Below are 21,448 nucleotides of genomic sequence, written 5' to 3' on the forward strand. Positions count from 1 at the left end.
TTGATTTTGCCTTCCAGAAACCAAGAAAGAGCTAAAGAGGATTATCCTTAACAATAGAAAAGTCAGGCACCTATTGTGGGGCTGGACAGGACTTTGTGTCTTTGACACAAGAACAAAGTAGGGGTGTCCTTAAGAGGGACTGGTAACCCTGGCAGGCTGTCCCTTCCTGCTCCTGGGCTGCCTCTGGCAGTTTTGAGGAAGACGGTGTGTAGGTTCCTCCAAGGTGGTCCTTGGCTGGGAGGGTGAGGAAGATGGGGTCAGCTGTTGGCAGGCAAACCTGACAAGCAGACACACAGCTGGCTGTGTAAATAAAGGTGGGATGGTGAGCTGCGAAGGCCGTGCAGTTCCAATGCCAGCCCTCAGGGTACCCTACCAACACCACTGGGTTCAGTCCCTTCACCTGCTGGGGACTCCCTGGGCTTCCTGGTTCCAGTTCAGGGGTGTGCGTGTGAGGGGCTGAGACATGAGCAGACATCTGTCTTTCTCCTTCAGGTTGCTTCCAAGAGCTGAACGCTACCACCAGCAGTAGCCCTGGAGAACCAGGAAACTCAGAGTTCAAGGTGAAAGGGTGAAGTTGCCTGGGCAAGACCCCTCTCAGATGGGGGATAGCAGAGGTGGGGTCTGCCTGGGAGGAGACTGCTGGGGTGGGAAGCCCACAGCCAGGTGGAAGAAGGGGCCGTCGTTAAAGCACCTTTTAAACTACATAACATGGGTTTGGGGCTTCCCAGGCTATATAGTCCAGGAGGTTGCAGAGTCAGACATGACTGAGTGACTAAGCACAGCACAGCACAACATGGGCTTTACAAATTCAGGAGTCAGGGCAGGGGCCTAATGGAAGTAAGGCCCACTGGGGCCCTGGGGCCTCCAGGCTCTGCTGGGGGAAGTGGCCCTGGAGGGAGGATTCCCTCACAAACCTGGGACAAAGTGTTCTTCCTTCCTAGGACCTGGCCCAGAAGCCAGAGGGGAGCCAAGCAGAGCCCATGCCCCAGAGGCCCCATCAACTATCATCCGGAAGCCTACAGGAGAAAAAGCTGGCTCAGGGAGCCCCAGGGCCCCCAGGCCTCCCCTCCCCAGGCCTGCCAGAACCCCAAGATCCCCTGGAGGGGCTGGGCTGGAGCTTGGGCCAGGAGAGAGCAGAACAGAAGAAACTGCTAAGGATTGAGATTCCTCACAATCAGAGAGAGGGGGACCCTCAGGGTCAGGGTAAGAGAGAGAAGACAAACCAGAATCCAAGCGGGGAGGCTACTCAGGCTCTGATGGAAGAGGTGTCTCAAGGTCAAAGGTGTGAGGGCCTCCAGGGTGAGCACAGAGGGGCGCCTCAAGGTCAAAGCGAAAGTCGCCTCAAATGCGGGAGAAAGGAGGCCCTCCCAGAGCCGAGGGCAGATTCTCCCCGGGGTTGGGAAGAGAAGATCCTCCAGTCTCCCGAGGGCAGAGACTGTATCCCACCTGCCTGGGAAGCGGCTCGGGGAGAGGGGCCCCGGGAGAAAAGCGGCTCCCCGGGGGACTTCCGCAGGTCCCTGGGGGAACGGATGGGGCAGCCTGGGGGAAGGGCGGGCCCAGGGCCCGGGGGAAGGACCACCCAGCTGATGCAGGTTAAGACCGACGGCCTGAGAGGAAACAGCGCACCGGCCCTGGGAGCGCAGGGGCCCCTCCGGGAAGGGTTGCGGGCTCCGCTTCCGCTCGCTGGGCCCCCGACCCGGCCACTGCTCCCAGGCCCAGGAGCGGTGATGCTATCGGCCCCATGCACTGGGGGCTCCGGGCAGCGGGAACGGCCCGCTGCTCTCCCAGGGCACCTGGGCCCGCTGAGCGATCCACACTCGCTTCAGGGCCCAGGAGGAAGCCCTGGCCCCGCGGAGCAGGAGCTGGGCGGCTCCACGGGGCTTCCGGGCGCCTTCGGGAGACCGAGGGGTGCTGCGGAGGCCCCCAGAACCTCGAAGACCGCCTGGCCCGAGCCCCTGAGCAGAGACCGGGCGTCGGCGAGCGTGAGCGCCGCGCAGCAGGCGTCGGCTCTGCAGCGGCTGCTGGAGCTGAACCGCGAGGCCAGGCGCCGGCGGCAGCGGGACCGCGAGCAGCAGCGGCTCCGGGTGCGCGGCCGGGCCAGGCGGGCGGGGCCCAGAGGGGCGGCCTCTGGGCCGCTGACAGTCGCCTCCTGCAGGTCCTGGAGCGCCTCCGCATCGCCAGGAACCGCCATTGCCGGGTGCACCCCTTGGAACCCCCACCGAGCCCAGCTCAGCTCCCACCACAGGCAAGACCCCTAGGAGAAGGCGGTGGGGCCACAACGACCCTGCAGGGGCGGGGGCCGGTGGCCAAGCTGGGCGCGACCTGGATCGCTTTGACTGGCCTCTATCCCGCACTTGCGATAACACCTGCGGAGTGGGCCGACCCTCCAGAGCACAGAGGGTGCTGCCCTCTGCTGGCCGCTTCGAGCCCGGGGGGCCGGGAGGCACCGGCGGGCGCTCAGCGTTCCGTCCCGCCTCAGGAGGACGCGGCAGGGCGACGACGCGCCGTGCGGGAACAGCTGGAGCAAACGCACCGGGAAAGGACCGGGCGGCTGCGAGCCCTCGGGGCCAGGTGAGGGGACGGGCGGGGAGGCTTGTGGAGTGGTGGCGGTCACTTTTTCCTGACATCTGGTATGAAAGTCCACTCTTCCCCAGGAACACCCAGAACTTCCAGCAGCTACTGTGGCCCCTCGGCGCCGCGGAACCTGACGAGCATCGCTCACCCTTCCGAGGCCCCTCCAAGTCTCTGATGAATCCTCAAGGAGATGATTAAAGAGATGGGGGGTTAAGGGAAAAGCAAGAAGGCAACCTGCAGGTCAGAGGGAGTTTCAGAAAGGCCCAGAACGCAGCCTCAGCGCCTGGGAGAGCCAGACACAGACACACATGCAGCTTCGCCCTACCAGGAGGTGTGTTATTTCTTTTTCCCTCCCCTAAGCCCTCTGCCCTGCTCGAGGTCAGAGGGCCAAATCCCGGGGATCCAGTAGCGAGAAGGTCCCATTCTTGCGGAAGAAAGATTCAATGCGGCACATCTTGCAGGAGACCAGTTCTTGCTTCACTGGGGGGCCTGGGAAAAGATGTCAGAGGCCAGGAGTGGCTTCCTGGGAAAAGAACCGGCAGAGCACAGGAGCCCTGCCTGCATAGCCCTAGGAGTCTGCCTGTGTTGTATCCACTTTGTAAGTGTGCAGAAATAAAAAGAAATGCTTCTGAGAAGCGGGAGTTACAGGGAAACAGGGAGCTGGCTGGCTGCCCACCCGGGTCAGCAGTGATGGCCAAATGCCAGTCAGCTGTGTGCCAGCACCTCCCCCAGCCTCAGAATCCTTCACAGAGGACGGTGGTGGGACTCCCAGCCGTGCTTGCTACAAGGACAGACAGAGCTGGACTTCTCTGGGGCAGACAGGGCTTCTTTCTACCTTCTGCTTTCATTTGGAAATTGTTCCTTTCCTCTCCCTTTAGGGAGAGGAAATCCTGGGGCAAATCCTTGGGCCCTGGGGGGATTTTTTGTTAAGGCCAAATTTCAACTGTTTATCCTCAATCATCCACCTTTTCTGTGCAGGAACTGGAGAAAACACCTGACTGAGTAGTCTCACTTGAAATTCATGACCACAGACAGCAAAGGAACTCTCATCAGGCAGCAAACCCATGACACTCCCTGGCATATTCTCTGTCCCACACCTTGACTCTTCAGCTCAAACTACACCACTGCCTTCGCTCCTGTCCCACCCAACTAACGACTATGAGTCAATCCAGATGGACAGCCTTCTTGCCAATACCATGTCCTTACATATCACTGTTCCCCCCAACCCCGCACCTTCTCCCTGCGTGATCCAGCCTCTGGAGCAACCTGGGTGAGCCCACCCACTCTCAAGGCTTTAAAGAGTACCTATATTCTGATAACCCCCAAAACTGTGCTCTGACCTCAGCTCTGACCTCACTCCAGAGGGCCACATCACCGACACCTCCAGCACAACATAGCAACGCTGACCTTCACACCCCCCAGCACTCTCCCTACCCCCAGTCTCCCTTGCTGTAGCTGCTTCAGTCAAACACCTGCGTGTTGGCATTACATTCTCTCCTGTCATTCAAACCACCAGTGAGTTCCATTGAGTCTTCCTCCAAACACATCGAGAATAGATTTCAGCTCAACTGCTAATCACTCTAGTCCAAGCCACCGTCATTTCTTGCCAGGATAACTCAACCATCTGCCAGTTTATTCTTACCCCCGAAAAGGCCACAACCTACAGAATAGTCAGGGTGATTTTTTTTTTTAAGTAAATCAGTATCATTCACCTGCTTAAAACTCGCTGTGGCTTCCCCTTAAACTTAGAATAAAACCCAACTCCTCCCCCTTGTCAGTTAGCTCACTCGGCCTTTAGGTCCTGAGGCCTTTCCTGACAATCCATCCCAAAGCGCCACACGCCCCTGCCTCCTCGCCCATCATGCCGTTTCATTCTGGAACTTGGCCCTCTCTTGCTCTTATGTTTCTCCACTAGAATGGACGCCCCCAAAAGGAGTGTCCATGTGTCTCGTGTGTCTAGTGCCAAGAGTGCTGTGGCTCATGGCAGGTTTTCTGTGAGGTGGATAATTTCTGGGAGGTTGGGGCTCACCCAGCTGCCAGCCATATGTGAAGTTGGTGGTGATGGGGAAGAGGTAGCGTTTCTCTGGCATGTCCAGTTTTCGGGTGCTGAGGTAGCGGTAGCAGCCCTGGAAGTCGTGGGAGATGCCTTCGTATAGCAGGGCCCGGGTGGCAGGCGGGACTGGGTACATTTCTGACTGAATAGGAGCCTCCAGGGCGGGGCTGGAAGCCCTGGAAGGAACTGCTTTGGGGGCGGGCGGGGGTGAGAGTGGAGCTTTGGGGGGCAGGGTTGGCAGCTTGAGCGGCAGGCGGGCTGCAGCCTTGGCCTTCTGCTTGGCCTTCACCAGGGACCCGTACTTGTGGTGCCACTCGCAGCGCAACATCTTCTCCCTCAGGTATTCCTCCTTCCAGAAGTTCTGCCGCACCGTGTCCATGCTGAGTTGCCGAGACATGGCGGCAGAGGAAGGAGCAGGCGTGGGGTGCCTGCTGCCAAGGGGTGAGCACAGCAAGCAGACTCCCTCTGACAGCAGGTGGCTGCCCAGGGACAGTCACTTGGCAACCATGCCTCACCTCACACAGGGCCATGCCCTCAGCACGCTTCACCTGCCTTGCTTGCTGGGGCAGCCTCAGGCCAGGGCCCACTGGCTAAGGGCCTTGACCTGCAAACCTCTTGCCAGACTCAAACTAAGTATCTCTGGTTTCCAGGTTTGCTGTGGTTCCTGCTTCCATCCCTTGAGGTCCCGACCCCTCCCAGCCAATACAGACTCAAGCAGGGGCACCAGGGGTCTGAACGCAAGCCTGCTTCTGTTCCTCCTGCCAGAGCCGGTCGCCTTTAATTCAGAAGGCCGGGCTGGCACAATCTTCCTGGTCTAACTCTTCTAGGCCTGGGTCTTTGGCAAAACCTTTTCCAGCCTTGCCAATCAAATTCCCCCCCACAAAAGCCTCCTTCTACACATGTCGTTTCTAACACCCAGCCTCAGATTGGAGAGAAGCAAGAATGTTATTTTAATTTAACATCAACAATGACAGCACAGGAAAGAGGCAGTGGAGAGAAGACACTCAGGTTTCCTGTATCCCAACCAGCCTTAATTTTAATGGCAGAGCCCCAGCAACTGGAAGCACCCCAGCTCTGGTGCCTCTCAGTAGAATGGGAAGGGGCAGGGAATTGGAACTCAGAGGCTAAGATCTTAGAGAAGGGCTGATGGCAAGCCCAGGGAGAGGCCGCAAGGCGGAGGGGAGTCCTCTAGCGCAGGTCTTCAGCCGTGAACATGCCCCTGGCCCTGCGCAGGATGGAGTCCTTGGCAGCATCATACGGGTGCTCCTTGGACGGGATCTCCAGTACAGCCGGAATGGAGCGCTGGTGGGCGTCAAGGGCGTGCCGCACCATCTCTGCAATGTACTGGTTGATAAGGATGATGCCGATGTCATCCCGGTTTAGAAACTGCCTGGAGGGAGAAATGAGAAGGGAGTCGAGGGCGGCCCACTCCGAGTTGGTGGCCACAGATGGAATGGGCTTAATCCAGAGAGCGCAGTGGACAAGAGAAAAAGGTGCTACACTAAACTCTCCACTCTGTTTAGAGTCCATTTCATTCAAAAGCTAAGGGCATGGCTTCTACTCCACCCCCACCCCTGCCGCCTGGAAGACTCCCAAATGATCTGCTAATAAGATGAGGGTGCGTGCTGGTGCGTTCCTTATGCTGCCTTCAGGTAAGGATGGGCGAGGACAAGACTATATATATATATATGCCAGTCTCTTTGTATCTGCATAAAGAAAAAAGCAGAAAGATATGGAAAAAAAATACATGGTGAAGGAAGTAATGAAGTAGAAGAGGTGAGGGGTTGAGAGTGTGACTTCTCAATGTGTAGATCTTTTAAAGATTAATTTGTAAACTACATGAACATGTTAACTTTTCAAAAGGAAACAGATTAAATTTCTAAACACACAAAAAATTTTTTTGTACCACACTATGTGGCACATGGAATCTTAGTATCCCAAACAGAGATCGAATCCGTGCCCCCTACTGTGGAAGCATAGAGTCTTAACCACTGGACCGCCAGGGAAGTCCCCATAAAAATTTTTAAGGGGGGAAGGCATTGTTCGGACCACTCATGGTCTATGCTGATAAGGGCAGGGGGTGGATCAGAGGGGAAGTTTGGCCTGAGCCAGGAACAGAGCATAGGAAGAGGAAAATCAGCAATGAAGGAATCATACTTTCCACACAGAAGGAACCTGGCACTGGGCTCTTACTTTCTTGTGATCACCCACACATTCATTAATTTATTTACTCACTAAAAACTATTTACTATTAAAAAATAAAAGCTGTTTACAGAGTAGTTATTCTTTACCAGACACTAAGGCAGGTTAGATTTGATGATTTCAGAGGTCCCTTTTGGTTGGAAACTTGAAAAGATCTTGAAGTAAAATTTGTCCTTCTCTCATGACAACTTGAGTCACTTTACCAGACTGCTTAGAGATCAGCCTCCTGGGGCAGGGCTGATCATACCCCAGGCAAAAGGAACCAGTCTCAGCCAGCAGCTCAGGGCTGGGCTGTTTAGGGGAAAACAGGCAGGAGAGGTTTGTTCCTGGCACTTGGCATAGGGGCTCCAGAGAAGCGGTGTGGGAAAGAACAAAGGGCTGGCGCTCTCAACTCTAGTCACCAGGTCACCTCCTGGATTAAAGGACATGCCTGCACCCACAGCTTGAAACTACTGCTTTTAATCCGGGACAGGAAATGAAGCTTTGAAGCACAAGGTATCAGTAGAAGGTAGGACAGTCCTGATATTCTGTCCGCTGAGTTCAGGACAATGGGAAATTCCAAAGCAGACTGAGAGCTGAAGGAGCAGAGTGTGGCCCTGGCTTAAGAAAGGCAGAAAAGGTGAGACTGGGTTCAAATCTTTGCTCCATCTTTTTCCGAATTGTATGACTTTAGTGTGTGCCTTTAACCTCTCTGAACTTTAGTTTTCTTACCAGTAAATGGGAATAACCCCTATCTTACATGATGATTGTGAGCTTCTAAGGGAGATAAAACACTTGAAAGCCCGAGCCCACTGCCCAGGTGTTCACTGAGTGAGTGGTTCCTTTAGGAGTCAACTCAGAAGAGTCCAGCGCTTGCAATGACCGGGGCCTGCTCTACGGGTGAACCGGGAGCTGAGAGTGGCCCTTTCCAGGCCTGGGCACCCTGGAAGTTCAGCTCTGGCGGGATAGGTTGGACCAAAGGGCGGTGCCCGTCCTACATGAGCGGTTCCTCTTCTTTCCTGACACACGGTCATGTGAGGGGGGCCTTTGTGGACCCGATCTAGCCCTGGTCCCACCGAGCCCCGAAAGGGAACTTGGGCCGCAGTGGCCTCCTCTCCAACCGGTGGACCGACTTCTCCGACCCTCGAGGACGGGGTCTGACACTTCAGCCAGTGTCGCCCCCCGCCCCCTCCCCTCCCCGCGCTCCCACCAGGCAGCAGAGGGTCCAGTTCAGGCCTCGCGGGCTACCTTACCGGAAAGTGTCTTCGATCTCATTGATGGTAGTATCCTTCTCCACCACCAGGAAATTAGGGTGGCGGTTCTTGTTAAGCTCCCCTATGCCGCCCAGCAGGAAGCCAGTCACAGTGTCCTCGTCTCCGATCACCGCAATTAGCTTCCCCCTCCCCGCCATCCTCACAGACCACCCGAGATCCTCAGCGACCGCCGGGTGTCACCGAAGCCCCGCCTTCGCAGCGCACCGCCTTTTCGGCCGCACCCCCACGCTTTAGACATGCGCAGTTGTACCACTCCGCCTCCTGGGACATGCGCATTAGGAGCAAAAGCGCCTGACTCAGAATACGCCTGCGCCATAGTGGGAGCCCTGAACCCGGGGACTACGATTCCCAGAAGTCCGCGCGGCACAGTCGAGTAGCGCAGGTAAGTTCGCTGGTTCTTTGGCCAGGTGAGGCAATTGCTGTTAGACGTCTGGACGCCAAAGGAGAGACGGTTTCTGTTCTCCAGAGTAAGGTCCGAGTCTTTATCGTGTATGTATGTAACTATGGCACGTAGTTAACAACTAGTACATATTTGCTCAATTAATAAAAGGATAGATAAGTTAATGATGATACTCTTTAGTGAGTAGTGTGTCAATTGCTAAAATGTGAAACGTACGTGGAAGCACCCATCAGGTGTAACTAACCCATGAGGGAGAGGAGGCGCGCGAAGAAGGCCGCTAGCTGGATGAGGCTGGTAGCGATGAGGACAAGAGGGTGTTGTTAGAAAGAGAAACAGCACGTGTGAAGACTTAGGGACTAGAGAAAACAAGTGCCTTCAAGGAAAGAAAAAGAATTTGGGAGTTATCCTGAGGACAGAGTTATTCTGAAGCCACTGAAGGATTTTAAGCAAGAAAATGATACGGCCAACTTTATGTATTAGGGATAGGTTGAGACCTGTGCTGTGTGAGCAGGCAGGACTGAAGGAAGAGAAACTGTTGTGGGAAGAGATGATGGTGGGCAGAACCCAGGGAGTGGGAATGGGGAATGTGAGAGTCTGGTGGAGCCAAGAAGTATTTAGAGACAAAGAGGATAGAACTGGTATTAGATATGTTTGGGGAGATATGAGGGGGGAAATAGACAAGGTGATTTCCAGGTTTCTGGCCTGTGCAGCTAGATGGACGGGAGTCACATTCCTGAGAGAGTGAACTCTGAGATGAACATGTTGAAGGAGAAGGGGCCACTCGCTCCCCCTCCCTTCTAACAAACAGGCGTCCTGGCATCTGGCATTTGATCTGTGGGTTGAGAGCACTTGAGCCATCCGGATGGTCTGGTCTGGTGGTTACATGTGTGATAGGCTCGGGATTTTAACCTAAGTGGTATGAATCTCGGCCTTGCTACTTAGAGGTATGATTTGGGACTCATCACCAAAATTCTCAGGACCTTTATCTCTTCAGGTAATAATGTGCCCGTCTCATAGAGCTGTTAGGATTAAGTGAGGTAGAGTCCTTACATGCTTAGCAGCCGAGGCCATGCTACCACTGAGGGAGAGCAGCGGGACTGGATATCCATAAATACATCCCCTCACAGGTGGAGGGCAGCAGGAGGAGGAAGAGGCCGGCAGCCTGGCAGGAAAATGCTCCCATCTTGGGGCGAGGTGGGAGGGGAGGCAGAGAGTGAGGAAGGATGTGAGTAGAAGCACCTGGCTCGGTGCCTGGCACAGGGCTGGCCCTTAATGGCCATGAATGGCTGGGAACTTGAGAAGGGATCTCGCCTTCAAGGGTCTGTCGGGTAAGGGAGGGAGCTGTGAGAGCACCCCATTCATCACACACACCTTCATTCAACCAGCCTTTATCAACTGTGGCCATGGAGAGGCTGAGAACATGAGATTGATAAAATACAGTTTCTGTCCTCAAGGAACTCTCTCGGGACTGAGAGGAGAGTAAAAATATCACAGGGACGGAGATGGACTTACAGAAAGAGAGGCCCTGGAAGGGTCTTGAGGGGGAAGAGAAGGACAAGAGGAGCCAGGAGGCAGACATCCTTTGAGTCAAGAGGTAGGGGATGGGCGTATTTGGAGCCAGGCCACGTGTGTTGGGTTTTCTCTGGTCAACCCACCGCTATGTGCCGAATATCTGGAATGAGTCTAGAGCTGGGGGATCAGTTGAGTGAAGCTGCCTTGCCCTGCACTGGCTACTCAATTGCTCATTTACTCGTTGGTCACACCTGTCTGTATTTGACCTCCTAGGTCAGGGAGCGCAGTCTGGTGGGGCAGGCCCACCCTCAGATTCACTGTTACAGACGAGGGTAGTAGTAATAAATGCAGCCAGAGATGTGCCCCAGGGCAGCATGAGAGCTGAGGGGCAGGTCTGGGAGGATAGGGAGGGGTTCAGGAAAGCTTCCTGTTGGCCAGGAAGGTGAGGAGGGTGGAGAGGCAAGGATGTTCTGGGGCAGAGGCCCAAACTGCAGCATGTGGGTCTGGGAATCTAGAAGTTGTGAAGAGGGTAGGAGGTGGAGGGTGTGGTGAGAAAGGGTACACCACCAGCTTGGCTGGAGGTTTCAATGAATGGGTAGGGAGACTCTGGGGGCCTTGTTAGGACACGTAGACTAGACTAGAAGGGAGCCACAGAAGGGCCTTAGACCAGAGAGGGCCACAGTTCCTGTAATGTGACCACCCTCCTCTGGCTGCAGTGTGGTGAGCTGGAGGGAGCTGCTGGTGGATCAGGAAGGAGGGACCAGTTCAGGAGGGAGGCCCTAAGCAAGGTCGGGCTGGAGGGACAGAGGAGACCCAGCTTTGACCCAGGACCTAGCTGGAGTGACAGGTTCCTGGGTTCGTTTGTGGTTCTGCCTGCCTGCTGGTTGAGGAGCGTTCCTGCATGAGCCAGGGGTGACTGTTTTTTTTTTAAGATCCTGATTTTGAGAACATCCTTGAGCTCAGTCCGAACAGAAACCAGCCTCCTGGTAGTCCCCGGGGCAATCTTCTACAACACAGTGTCCCCCTCCCTCTCCCACCCCCAGCTCTCCGGGAATCTGAGGACCAAGCCCACATCCCTGACATGCCCTCCTTTCTTTGCAGCATTCTGTCAACATAATAGATGTTGACAAATAGATGGCCCAGAGGGGTGCCTCTCTGCCCCAGGCCCTTCCCCTGGACCTGACTCGGTCCTCGAGGGGACAGGCAGCCAGCCTCTGCCTCCCAAGGCCTGATTGAGGGTCAACAGCCAGAGCTGGCCAGCCAAGGAAAGCGCACACACACAAGGCACAACCACGCCTCTGCGACAGGCCGCACTTTATTTGGAGTTTTCCGCCTAAACGGCTCCCAGCTGAGCCGCATGACATGTGCAAAAGCCCCCCAGAAAGCTGGGCCTCGCAGTGTGTAAAAAAGGCCCCCCCATGGGGCAGAGCTGTGCAATTATTAAAAAAAAAAAAAAAAGAAATCAGTCCCCCAGGAAGCCTGGCTGGGGTCTCAATCGCCTGGGGCCAGGACATGTGTGCAGCTGCCGCTAGGTACACTTTCTCCTCTGACTGTGCTTCGTTTTCCAAGCCGTAACGCTCTGGGGTTGTGGCCACCAGAGGGGCTGGACGCAGTCCTCAGCGGCTAGGAGGGCTGGCTGGCAGTGCGATTTGAGGGTGACCTCTCTCACACATGCAGACACCCCCAAACACATGCTCCTCCACTGGCCTCAGCCCCACCAGAAAACACAGGGCTTCCCTGGCCCCCCAACCCCCAGTTCACCCTCAGGTCACATTTGAGGCGAGGGACACTGCCCTGAAACAGGCAAGGCCCTCCAGCCAGAGGGCCTGGCGGCGAGGGGGCAGTGCCACTCCGTCCACACCCCAGGGCAGGTGTTTGTGGTGTCTGATTCTGCGAGCGTGCATCTGGGTGTGGCCTGTGTGTGTGTGTGTGTGTGTGTGTGTGAGTGTGTTTGGCCAGAGGTGGGGGCCGAGGCTGGGGGAGGCACTTCTGGGATTCAGGGCACATTGACTTTGAAGGGGCTTCCAGGGACACTTTCGTCGCCCCACTTGACGATGAGGATGTAGTCCCCTTTTTCCTTGACGGTGTAGGTGACGTTGTACACCCGGTTCCCCATGTGCTTCACGTACACCTCCTCACAGGGGGTCTTGGGCCCGTGCACGCCCACCATCATCATATTGGTGCCTGGAGAGAGAGGCAGTGAGGGACAGGCTCAGCCCTGGCACTTGGCCCCACGTTCGCACACACTTGCCCACCCTGGGAGACCGCCCCCGCTCCCCCGCTCTGCCCGCTGCCTGCCTGCTTTGCTGCAGTCCACAGTGAAGGAGTTCTTCTGGCCCACAAAGGCCTGGGACAGCCCGGGGCCCCGTGTCACCACCTTGCTGGCATCTGAGGAGAACTTGGGGATGGAGCTGTAGCTGGAACCCCGGCTTGAGGACGACTTGGTCACAGTCTCCACCAGAACCGTGGATGTTTCATGAAGGCTGTGGCCTCCAGAGAGCCGGGGACCTGAGGGGCAGGGTGGGGTGGCCACGAGCCGGGTCAGAGGCCTGCTCTTCCCAAGGTGGTAGGCCCCGTGTGGCGGCCCTGACAGCCCATGTTCCCTTCCTCAGCTGCAGCATCCTAGGAGCAGCAGCCCATTTCACACAGGGCTCTCGGGCAGGCCTGTCTCCAGGTCTGGGGCCTCCATGGCTCTGTCCACCCACCCCCCACCCTTCTGGGCTTTGTCTGGGACCCCAAGTCACACGGTAGGTAGAGCCCTGCTTTAAAAAGGAACAAGTATCCAACCAATCCTTCACACAGCTTCCAGAAGGAAAATCAGGTAAATGTCTGCTGAGCTCTGTCTTCTTGGAAGCCAGAAACGGGGATGCCAGAAGGGCAGAGTTAAGTGAAAACTTGGGGAGCCACCGCAGGGAAAAGATTAGTCAAGGGATGGACAGTAGAGAGGGATTTGATTTTTTTAAAATGATGTACACAAGTCCACACATAGAAGGTGGGGAATGGCACGTTGTGTAAAGCCAGGCGCACTTTATTCCTGGTAACCTGAAACACTGATGTTTGGGGCCAACTCTGACCCAGATGTGAACAGCCACTGGAGCCAGCCCAGAATAGGCTTCCAGCCCAGGGTGGGACCTCACCCCACCCAGGACACTCACCTGTGACTTTAGCCTTGAAGGGGCTGCCCACGATGTGCTGGGGGCCACCATACTTGATGGCAATGAGGTAGTTGCCAGGAGCCATGGGAGTATAAGTGACCACGTGACCCTCGGGACACTCCCGACAGTCCAGCTGCACCTTGGAGGGGCCGTCGATGGTGACAGACAAGGCCCCTGAGCCTGCATTCAGGGTGTTGACGATGAACTCCGACGACACGCCTGGGGACCAGAGGTAGCAAGGATGTAGGTAGAAGGGCTTGGGGCCCAGAGCTGGGATGGGCCCGGGCTCCCCGGAGCAGACCTCTGCCAGGACTGAGGGCTCATCAGCACTGTCCCACCCCTCTCCCCAGCCCCAGGCACTCACCTGTAGTGCCTCCCTCTAGCCCAGGACCATAGGCCGACACCAAGCCTGGGTCCCCAGCCTGGCTCTGCTCCCCAACTCGGATCTTGAAGGGACTGCCAGGGATGTGGGCACCGTTGAACTTGACGTCGATGGAGTGGACGCCATTCTCATGGGGGATGAAACGGATGGTGTGCTTGTCTGTGGGGGCAGAGGTTGGTGGGTGAGCCTTAGTCTTTCCCCTCCCCTTTCCAGAAGGTCCTAGCCTGGCAGGGACAGGCCAGCTCACCACTGTCCAGCTCGGAGACGTAGCACTCTTCCACGGCGCCCGAGGGCGTGTGCACCCTAGCGTCGATCACGCCCCGTGCACCGTTCAGCTGCACCGCAAAGGACGCCGGCTGGTTCACCTTGAGCCCGGTCTCCTGCAGAGACCACGGAGGGTGCTCAGACTCCTGGGAGGGCCTGGAGGGCTCATGTCTGCAGCCTGGCACTGATATCCCTTCCTGCCCAGCCCAGAGGCTCCCTCCTCCCACCCCCAGCTGCCCCCTGCCGCCTGACCCGGCTTAGGGAGGCTCTGAACAAGGCTGCGATGGGAGGCAGAGGCTGGGTCTTTGGCCTTGGCAACCACCTGCTATGAGGTGGGGCCACCTGGCTGTGCCAGGCATGGTCAGGGACCAGAGATGATATGCCCTGTCCTGGCTGGGGAGGTAAGACCCAGATACCATAAAGCTGGCCTGATAGCAGAGAACCCAGTGCTGGGATGGGAAAAAGAGGCATGTGGGCTGGACTGCCCTGGGGGCACTTGATGGGGAAGGTGGGGCCGATGGGGAGGTTTAGGGGGGCAGGTGGTGAAGATGAACCCAGTTCTAGGATTGGGAAGGGGGCGGAGGACACAGCAGCACCTGAGGCTGCCAAGACTACCCCAAGGGGCAGCTAGTATAGCTAGAGCCCCCTGTTGTCTAAACACTGGGAGAGAGGGGCCACCTGTATGGCCCTTCCAAGGTCACTGCTAAGTCCCTGGTCACATGGGCCTACCATCCTCTACTGCCCATCCCTCAGGGTGGCAGGAGGGCCCCATCCCCCCCGGGCACACACCTGGAGGCTGGTGACAGTGAGACGGCGAGCATCATCTGAGAGGGAGGCCACGGGTACCACGAAAGGGCTGTCTGGGATGTGCTCGTCGTTGAACTTGATGGAGACCTCGTAGTCACCTGGGGAGAGAAGACCAGTCAGCTCAAGCTGCAGGACAGGGGACAGCAGCGTGGGAAACAACCCCACCCTGATCTCAGTACCGGACAAGCTCCTAGGTCGAGCTCAGCTCTGGAGACACATGTTCCCAGGAGTGTAGGGTGGAGGGAAATGGGGCAGAGAAACTGCAGCGGCCCAGGTGAGGGGTTGGTTTGGGAGCCCTATCTCCTGCCGGGGCGAGCAGAAGCCTGGTCTGGAAAGTCAGGCAGGCCCAGCAAGATGCCCACCTGGCTCCTGGACAACATAGGAGACCCCACACGAGCCGTCCTTGCGGTCCTCAAATGCAATTTCCGCCTTGCTGGGACCCTCCACGGCGATCGATAGGCCCCCGGCACCTGCTTCTCGGGTCCAGATGCTGAACTCGGCTGGAGATGGAAACGGGACGGGGGCAGCTCTTCAGCACCGTCGCCTACCCTGCTGGCTGTCCTCCCCCATCCCCCATCCCGGGAACCCACCCCCTTACCTGGCACGCCAGCCACCCCTCGCTCCAGCCCCGTGCCTCCAGCCCGCACCTTGTGGGCACCACCTTCACCCAGCGGCCCCACGGTGAACTGAAAGGGGCTGCCTGGCACATGCTGGCCGCGGTACTTGACAGTGACCGTGTGGGGCCCCATCTCCTGGGGCACAAAGCGGACGCTGTATGCACTGTCCTCCCCCTCCACGATCTCAGCAGCTTCCGTCTTGCCCGACGGGCTGGTCACCTGTGCAGTCATGTCCTGAGAGCTGGCCTCACCTGCAGGGGGTGGGGAGTGTCAGGGCAACTCCGGGGCTGCTCCAGGCCCTCGCCCTTCCCTCCCTCCCTCAGTAAACACCCCCTCCTCTGCTCAGACCAGCAGCCTCCCCATCCTGTCCCGAGGGACAGAAGGCCCACCTCCCTGTGAAGAGCCCGGCCCGGTCCTGCTCACCCTCCTGCTGCCGGGTGATGCTGCCAAAAGAGCCCAGGCGCTCCCGGCCCAGGAAGTCCCCGAAGACGGCGGGGAAGGGGTCTCCGCCAACCTGGGTGGACTCCTCCACCCGCACCTCGCGCTTGGTCTCCCCGCCCCGTGTCTTGCTGATCTCCGTGCGCTCCGTGCGGGTGTATGTGTGGCTGCTGCGGGTAAAGGTGCGTGTCAGGCGCTCCTGGGCGGACACCATCTGGAACCAGTTCCCTGTGGGACACGTGGAGCAGGCGGAGGGGAGGGAGGTGAGAAATAAGCCAGAAGGACAGAGGCCCCGGGGACAGGCTCTGGGCCCTCCCCACCAGACTCTTCCGGCGCCCACCTGGGATCTTGAGGTTGAGGTCACAGGTGCTGCCGATGGTGGCGATGGATGGTGCCTGCCTGCGCCGGGTGATGCTTTCCTTCATGCGGCCCTCGCCAGTGACCTTCACTGTGAAGGGGCTTCCTGTAGGGACAAGAAAGAGTGGGTCAGCCACCTCAGGTCACTCGTCTCCAGCCTCCTGGTCCATCCCGGCCACAGCCCAGAGCCTTACCGGGCACGTGCTTGTCAGCAAACTTGATGTTGATGATGTAGGTGCCGGGTTCGGTGGGGCAGTAGGTAACTTTGCACGTGCCATCCTCCATGTCCTCACAGTTGATGTCCACCTTACTAGGGCCTTCAATACTCAGCCCCAGGCCCCCATAACCTAGCGGGAGGCAAGGGACACATCTCCCTCAGTCCCCACTGCCATCTGCTCTCCCCTCCCCAAACCCCAGGCTCCGCCCAGAACAGACACCCAAGGGGCATCGTAACCACTAAGGAAAGATGGCTCAGTAGAAGGAGGGGTGAGCCAGGCAGTGACCCAGAGGGTCAGGGATAGGTAGTCTGGAAATTCCTCTAAGGCAGGCCTCTTGGGTTATGGTGAGTGAAGGAGAGAGAGACTCAGGATGGCTGAGCTTTCTCTTAGGCACAGGAGAAGCGACGGGGACATTTACTCTTCCCAAGTGGGCCCTAGAATGGGAATCTCAGCAGAGACTGGGCCAGGAAGTTCAGGAGGGGAGGGGAGGTTATGGTCCAGGGGCACTGGGAAGGAAAGGACTGGTCCCCACTTGAGGCACCAGCTGCAGTGAGGGGTCTCTGGGGCAAGAAGTACCTGCATTACGAGTGTCCACGATGAACTCCGCCACCTGGAACGTGTGTCCTTCTGACAGGCCCTTGCCCCAGACCCGCACCTTGCTAGCATCCCCAATCTCAGATGGTCCCACCAGGATCTTGAAGGGGCTGTTGGTGACATGCTTGCCACTCTTGCGCACGCTCACCACATGCTCCCCAACTTCTTTGGGGGTAAAGGAGATGCCTGTTGAGGGGGAGGTCAGGCATGAATGGAGCTCTGGGCCTGGCAATAGTCCTTTCCCAGCTCCCCCACCTTCCTTCCCTGGGCCCCTGCCATGGCACCACGCTCACCGATGTGCCGGTTGGGCAGACGCTTCAGCAGACAGGGCTCCTCGTTGCCCGAGGGGGCACGGATGCTGGCGGTCAGCTGGCTCAGGTCACTCTCGGTGATCTTCAGGGACACATCCGTGGAGGTGCCCACATTCAGCTGTGACGTCCTCATTGAGTCATCGCCTAGGGGAGAGTTGGCATGTCAGGCGGGGTGACTCCTGGCAGGCCCTGCCCTCGTGGGGATCAGGAGCCTCCCTGGACTCAACAGAGCCTTTGCCCACCCCCCTCAATCCCCAAAGCAGGCACAGAGAGACTGGGGAGAGCACAGTCTCCATGCACATGTTAGGGGCCCGAGATTAGGGATGAGTCAGCACCCCAGTCCTGAATGGGTTAAACCCCTAATTTACATAAATTTAAATTCCAAGTCAGGTAATTTGGTAGGACCAAAAAAAAAAACTGAGACTAGACCACACAGCCTATTCCCTTACCTGCTGTGTGTTGCCCCTCCGGGCCTACCGGTTTCCTCACCTATCATCAACATCCTGACTTAAAAGACTTCGAGAGTGTGTTTTCAAAGGGTGGCTGAGTGTTTCTCACTTGCTGTAGAGAACAGCGTACTCCTTACACGTATCCAAAAATGACCTCTTCCACCTGGAGAGCACCCTACCCTAAACACCCCAGAGACTCGGACGTGCCGGGCTTGCACAGCCATTGTGTGCCGGGGTGTGCCCACGCGTCCACCCACCTGTGATCTTGGCTGTGAAGGGGCTCCCGGGGATGTGCTTGTCGTCGAAGCGCACGATGATGCTGTAGTCCCCGGGCGCCGTGGGGAGGTAGGACACGGTGCAGGTGCCGTCCTTGTTGTCCTTGCAGGTGATCTCTGCCTTGGACGGGCCCTCCACGGCCAGGGACAGGCCCCCTGCGGGTGGAGGCGGGGCGGCGGTCAGAGGGCCTCACCCCTGCCCCGCTGCCCGCCCCCAGCCCCTGCCGGAGCTCGCCTCACCTTCCCCGGCATCCTTGGTGACAATGGTGAAGGTGGCCGGTTTGTTGACCATGCCATGGCTCAGGCCTGGTCCGTAGGCGCTGACGTGGCGGCTGTTGATGGCGTCCACGTAGAACTGCAGGGGGCTCCCTGGGGGTGGGGGGGGAAAGGGGGCTGGGTCAGCAGTGAGCACAGGGGCTGCCTGAGCCCCCCTCGGACCCCCACACCTTCCCACAGCCTCCCCGCCAGGCCCTGCATCTGTGCCGACGGGGCCTCCCACCAGGACACCAGCCTTCCTGGGGCCTCACGCGTGTCTGCACACAGCACATGCTCAATTATGAGTGAAAGAAGGCCGATGAGGAGGAAGTCACTGTGGGCTCCCCTCAGCCCGGCTCAGCCCCGACTCACCAGGGATGTGGTTGCCGTCATACTTGATCCCCATCTGGTGCAGGCCCTTCTCGGTGGGCGCATACCTCACCGTGATGGTGCCATCCTTGTTGTCAGTGATGTTGGGCCGGGCGGTCTTCCCAGAAGGCATCCGCACCTCCCCTGCCAGGCAGACACGGGTATGTGTGGGACCCCAGTTTCTCCCGGCTCCACCCCCTTGCTGTCCCAGGCTCCCCCGCTGCCAGGAGACAGCCAGGAGGCCTCAGGATGAATCCTGACCTGGGAGACAGAAGGCTGGAGTCTCGAGTTCCAGCTCTGCTCAGCTTGCTGTGTGACCCCGGGGAGCTTACTTCCCCACTCTGGGCCCCAGCTTTCATCTCTTAAGGAGGAGCTGGGCCTGGACACAAGTCCTCCCTTGGGGCCATCCTGCCACAGGGCCCTGGGGCAGTACCTGTGAGTTCCCCTTTCTGCACAGTGAAGGGGATGACCAGGTTGAAGGGTCTCAGCATGGACTCCATGGGTTCTGCAGGCACCACCGGCTCCTCTGTGGCCTGTGGCGGGGGAGAGGGAACAGTCACTTGGCTGGGAAAGGTCTGGGGAACTCAGACTGAGCCGTGACTGAAGTCAGAGAAGGTGAGGAAAGAGCAGGATGGTTAATGGTGAAACCAGAGGGCAGAAAAGGCGCGTCAGCTGCAAGAGAAGAGGTGCCGTGCCCAGCTCCGGGATCTGTCTGCCCCGCCTGACTTCCCGCCTGCTCCCCAAGATGGCCCCCAAACCATGCCCTGGCCCTGGCCGCCGAAGAAGAGAAGAGATGAAGGAAGAGGAGGTGGGGGGCGAGTGTGGCCCAGGTGGGAGGGGCAGTACCCAGTGTGTGGGATAGGCGCTGGGCCGGTGCAGCTGCGGCACATCAGGGGGCTCCTCCACGCGGGGCATGGCCTCACACGCCTGGGAGGCAAGGCACGGGAGAGTGGGGGCTGTGACAGGCCAGTCCCCACCAGCTCGGGTGACCACAGGCTGACTCAGAATGGCCCAGGGACCTGATAACCTGGGCTGCCCCCAGGGCAGGATGGCTATCTTGGGTGCTTTACTCTCCCGAGGGCTTCCCTGTCCTGCAGGGCCACCTGAGGAGATGGACGGGGACGGTGGGCCTGGGCTGGGGGTCAGGTTCCACCAGAGAGCTGCCTGATGCCCAGAGGGGCCAGAGGCAGGGCTGTGTGCCTCCTGGGTTGGGAGGCTGTGGGAAAGCACAGGCCCCACCCTGGAGCACTCTGGGCCCAGGATCCATCAGATGTGAGGACGGGTTCTGGGGTTCCTTGCTCCCACTAAGAGGGCCTGGCCCCCCTCCCTGCCACCCCCAGCTCTGCTGTGGCCGCTGAACTTACCAGCACGTGGAAGGGGCTGTTGGGGATGTGCTCGCCTCCGAAGCGAATGGTGATGACGTACTTGCCGGGCTCGGGTGCCGTGTAGTAGATGTCGAAGGTACCGTCGTGGTTCTCGACCACATCCACGTCGAGCTCCGCCCCGTCGGGTGTGGACACCGTGCACGTCACCTTCCCCTTGCCTGCGGCCTTGGCATCCACTGTGATCACCGTCTCCTCCCCAATCTGGATGCGAGGGCCCAGGCAGGCACCTGCCACACAGGAGTGCCCGGTCAGGGGTCCGTGGGACCTGTGCCCATTCCCCCCGCTCAGTTCCCAGCTGCCCCCATCACCTCAGCCCACACCAAAAAGAGAAGAAAAAGGACACTCACCCAGGCCGTGACCTCCAATGGACACTGGAAATAGAGAAAAGCGTAAGCCGCAGTGTTAAGGATGAGCTGGGGTGGGGGTGGGGGTGTGTAGGGAGGGGAGGGCAGGGGTGGGTGCCCACCTGTGACCAGGCACTTGCTGGCATCCCCAGTGGGCAGGGCATGGATGCGGAAGGGCGAGTAGGGGATCTCGTCGCCGCCATACTTGATGGTGATGGTGTACCGGCCGCTCATGTCCGGGAGGTAGGACACGGTGTATGTGCCGTCCCCATTGTCTCGGATGTTGGCCTTCTTGGGCTTACCCTCAGGGTCCTGGGGGAGAAGCAGCGGTTAAGGCCTGCCTGTGCCCAGACCCTGGCCTGAGAGGTGGGCAGCACATAGACTCACCAGGATCTGGACAGTGAGCAAGCCCTCCCCAGCATCCCGGGCATCGATGGTGAACTCCACGGGCAGGCTGGCCGGGATGCCAGAGGCGTTGAGGCCAGGGCCGCTGGCCCGCACCTTGCTGGCATCGTGGGCTGGAAGCACCTTGATCTTGAAGGGGCTTGAGAGGCAGAAGGGATAGACAGTTGGCTGGGATTCAGGGGGAGAAGGAATCCCATCTCATTTTGGGCCTGGAATACCCCCTACATTCATGAGCAGGGGAGAGGAGTCCTGGCAGGGAGGAGGGACCAGGTCAAGCCTGAGTCTTAGAGGAGGGTCACAAAGGTGTGGCCCTGACAAAGCCTAGGCATTTCTTCTCCACTCTCCGGGAAGATGTTTCCGATGGTTTACAGAGAGGCTGCAGGAGGCTGCCCTGTCACACCTGTTTGTAGCCACATGGTGCCTTTTCCCAAGGTGCTGATTTTGTAGCTAACTAGGGGGACAGCCCAGCCAGAGGAGAGCCCCTGGGGCTGTGCCACCTCCAGGGTGGAGAAGAAGATGGGCAGGGGGCCCTGAGGAAGAGTGGGATGGTGCAGCAGAGAACAGATGAGGCGTAGACAAGTAGGGGAGTGTTTCCAGGGCCCTGGAGTGGCCCCGCAGCGGCCCCGCAGCTGTGGCCCTGGTGGGAGCTCCCCAGAGCCCAGCAGAGCACAGAACCCCAGGCTGGGCCTCACCTGCGTGGTACCTCCTGGTCGGCGTACTTGACGGCTACTGTGTAGGGCCCGTCCGTGGCTGGGGTATAGTGGACGGTGTGGGTGCCATCCCCATTGTCACGCACCTCCACAGGCTCAGCCACACCTGGGCAAAGGGA

General features: G+C 58.4%; 4 protein-coding genes across 7 annotated transcripts in view; 1 reads left to right on the forward strand and 3 right to left on the reverse strand.

The window, feature by feature from the left end:
• The first annotated feature begins 473 nt into the window (after positions 1–473).
• LOC147373838 (uncharacterized) lies at positions 474–3,209 on the forward strand. The gene is made up of 4 exons (XM_086395750.1): positions 474–560; positions 942–2,084; positions 2,156–2,571; positions 2,655–3,209. Exons 2-4 carry the CDS (start codon positions 981–983, stop codon positions 2,770–2,772), a joined length of 1,638 nt encoding a protein of 545 aa, XP_086251876.1. The 5' UTR covers positions 474–560; positions 942–980; the 3' UTR covers positions 2,773–3,209.
• SPMIP1 (sperm microtubule inner protein 1) lies at positions 2,890–5,160 on the reverse strand. Its single transcript, XM_086395751.1, has 2 exons — positions 4,604–5,160; positions 2,890–3,063 (listed from the first exon to the last, which is right to left on the reverse strand). The coding sequence occupies exons 1-2, from the start codon at positions 5,022–5,024 to the stop codon at positions 2,954–2,956; spliced, it is 531 nt and encodes a 176-aa protein (XP_086251877.1). The 5' UTR covers positions 5,025–5,160; the 3' UTR covers positions 2,890–2,953.
• Positions 5,161–5,636: 476 nt separating this feature from the next.
• On the reverse strand, positions 5,637–8,314 carry ATP6V1F (ATPase H+ transporting V1 subunit F). Its single transcript, XM_086395752.1, has 2 exons — positions 8,062–8,314; positions 5,637–6,017 (listed from the first exon to the last, which is right to left on the reverse strand). The coding sequence occupies exons 1-2, from the start codon at positions 8,217–8,219 to the stop codon at positions 5,816–5,818; spliced, it is 360 nt and encodes a 119-aa protein (XP_086251878.1). The 5' UTR covers positions 8,220–8,314; the 3' UTR covers positions 5,637–5,815.
• A 2,979-nt stretch (positions 8,315–11,293) lies between these two features.
• Positions 11,294–21,448, reverse strand: part of FLNC (filamin C) — a 28,054-nt gene continuing 17,899 nt past the window's right edge. For 2 of the 4 annotated variants that reach the window (XM_086395734.1, XM_086395733.1), the window contains 23 exons: positions 21,312–21,435; positions 20,602–20,758; positions 20,337–20,526; positions 20,218–20,241; positions 19,850–20,097; positions 19,332–19,412; positions 18,919–19,018; positions 18,489–18,629; positions 18,102–18,230; positions 17,844–18,017; positions 17,120–17,281; positions 16,809–17,012; positions 16,209–16,361; positions 15,998–16,120; positions 15,643–15,885; positions 15,201–15,470; positions 14,965–15,102; positions 14,585–14,700; positions 13,779–13,911; positions 13,514–13,690; positions 13,150–13,368; positions 12,293–12,502; positions 11,294–12,178 (listed from right to left, as the gene is read on the reverse strand). In XM_086395734.1, the coding sequence (XP_086251860.1) occupies positions 11,991–12,178; positions 12,293–12,502; positions 13,150–13,368; positions 13,514–13,690; positions 13,779–13,911; positions 14,585–14,700; positions 14,965–15,102; positions 15,201–15,470; positions 15,643–15,885; positions 15,998–16,120; positions 16,209–16,361; positions 16,809–17,012; positions 17,120–17,281; positions 17,844–18,017; positions 18,102–18,230; positions 18,489–18,629; positions 18,919–19,018; positions 19,332–19,412; positions 19,850–20,097; positions 20,218–20,241; positions 20,337–20,526; positions 20,602–20,758; positions 21,312–21,435 (3,704 nt within the window). In that variant the 3' untranslated portion in view covers positions 11,294–11,990. The remainder of the gene's footprint in view (positions 12,179–12,292; positions 12,503–13,149; positions 13,369–13,513; positions 13,691–13,778; positions 13,912–14,584; positions 14,701–14,964; positions 15,103–15,200; positions 15,471–15,642; positions 15,886–15,997; positions 16,121–16,208; positions 16,362–16,808; positions 17,013–17,119; positions 17,282–17,843; positions 18,018–18,101; positions 18,231–18,488; positions 18,630–18,918; positions 19,019–19,331; positions 19,413–19,849; positions 20,098–20,217; positions 20,242–20,336; positions 20,527–20,601; positions 20,759–21,311; positions 21,436–21,448) is intronic. The other 2 variants (XM_086395736.1, XM_086395735.1) reach the window with 1 other exon arrangement.

The sequence above is a fragment of the Bos grunniens genome, chromosome 4 (genome assembly GCF_055505025.1).
Source record: "Bos grunniens cultivar Pamir isolate PY7600 chromosome 4, Bosgru_T2T1.0, whole genome shotgun sequence".
In the NCBI taxonomy this organism is placed as follows: Eukaryota; Metazoa; Chordata; class Mammalia; order Artiodactyla; family Bovidae; genus Bos; species Bos grunniens.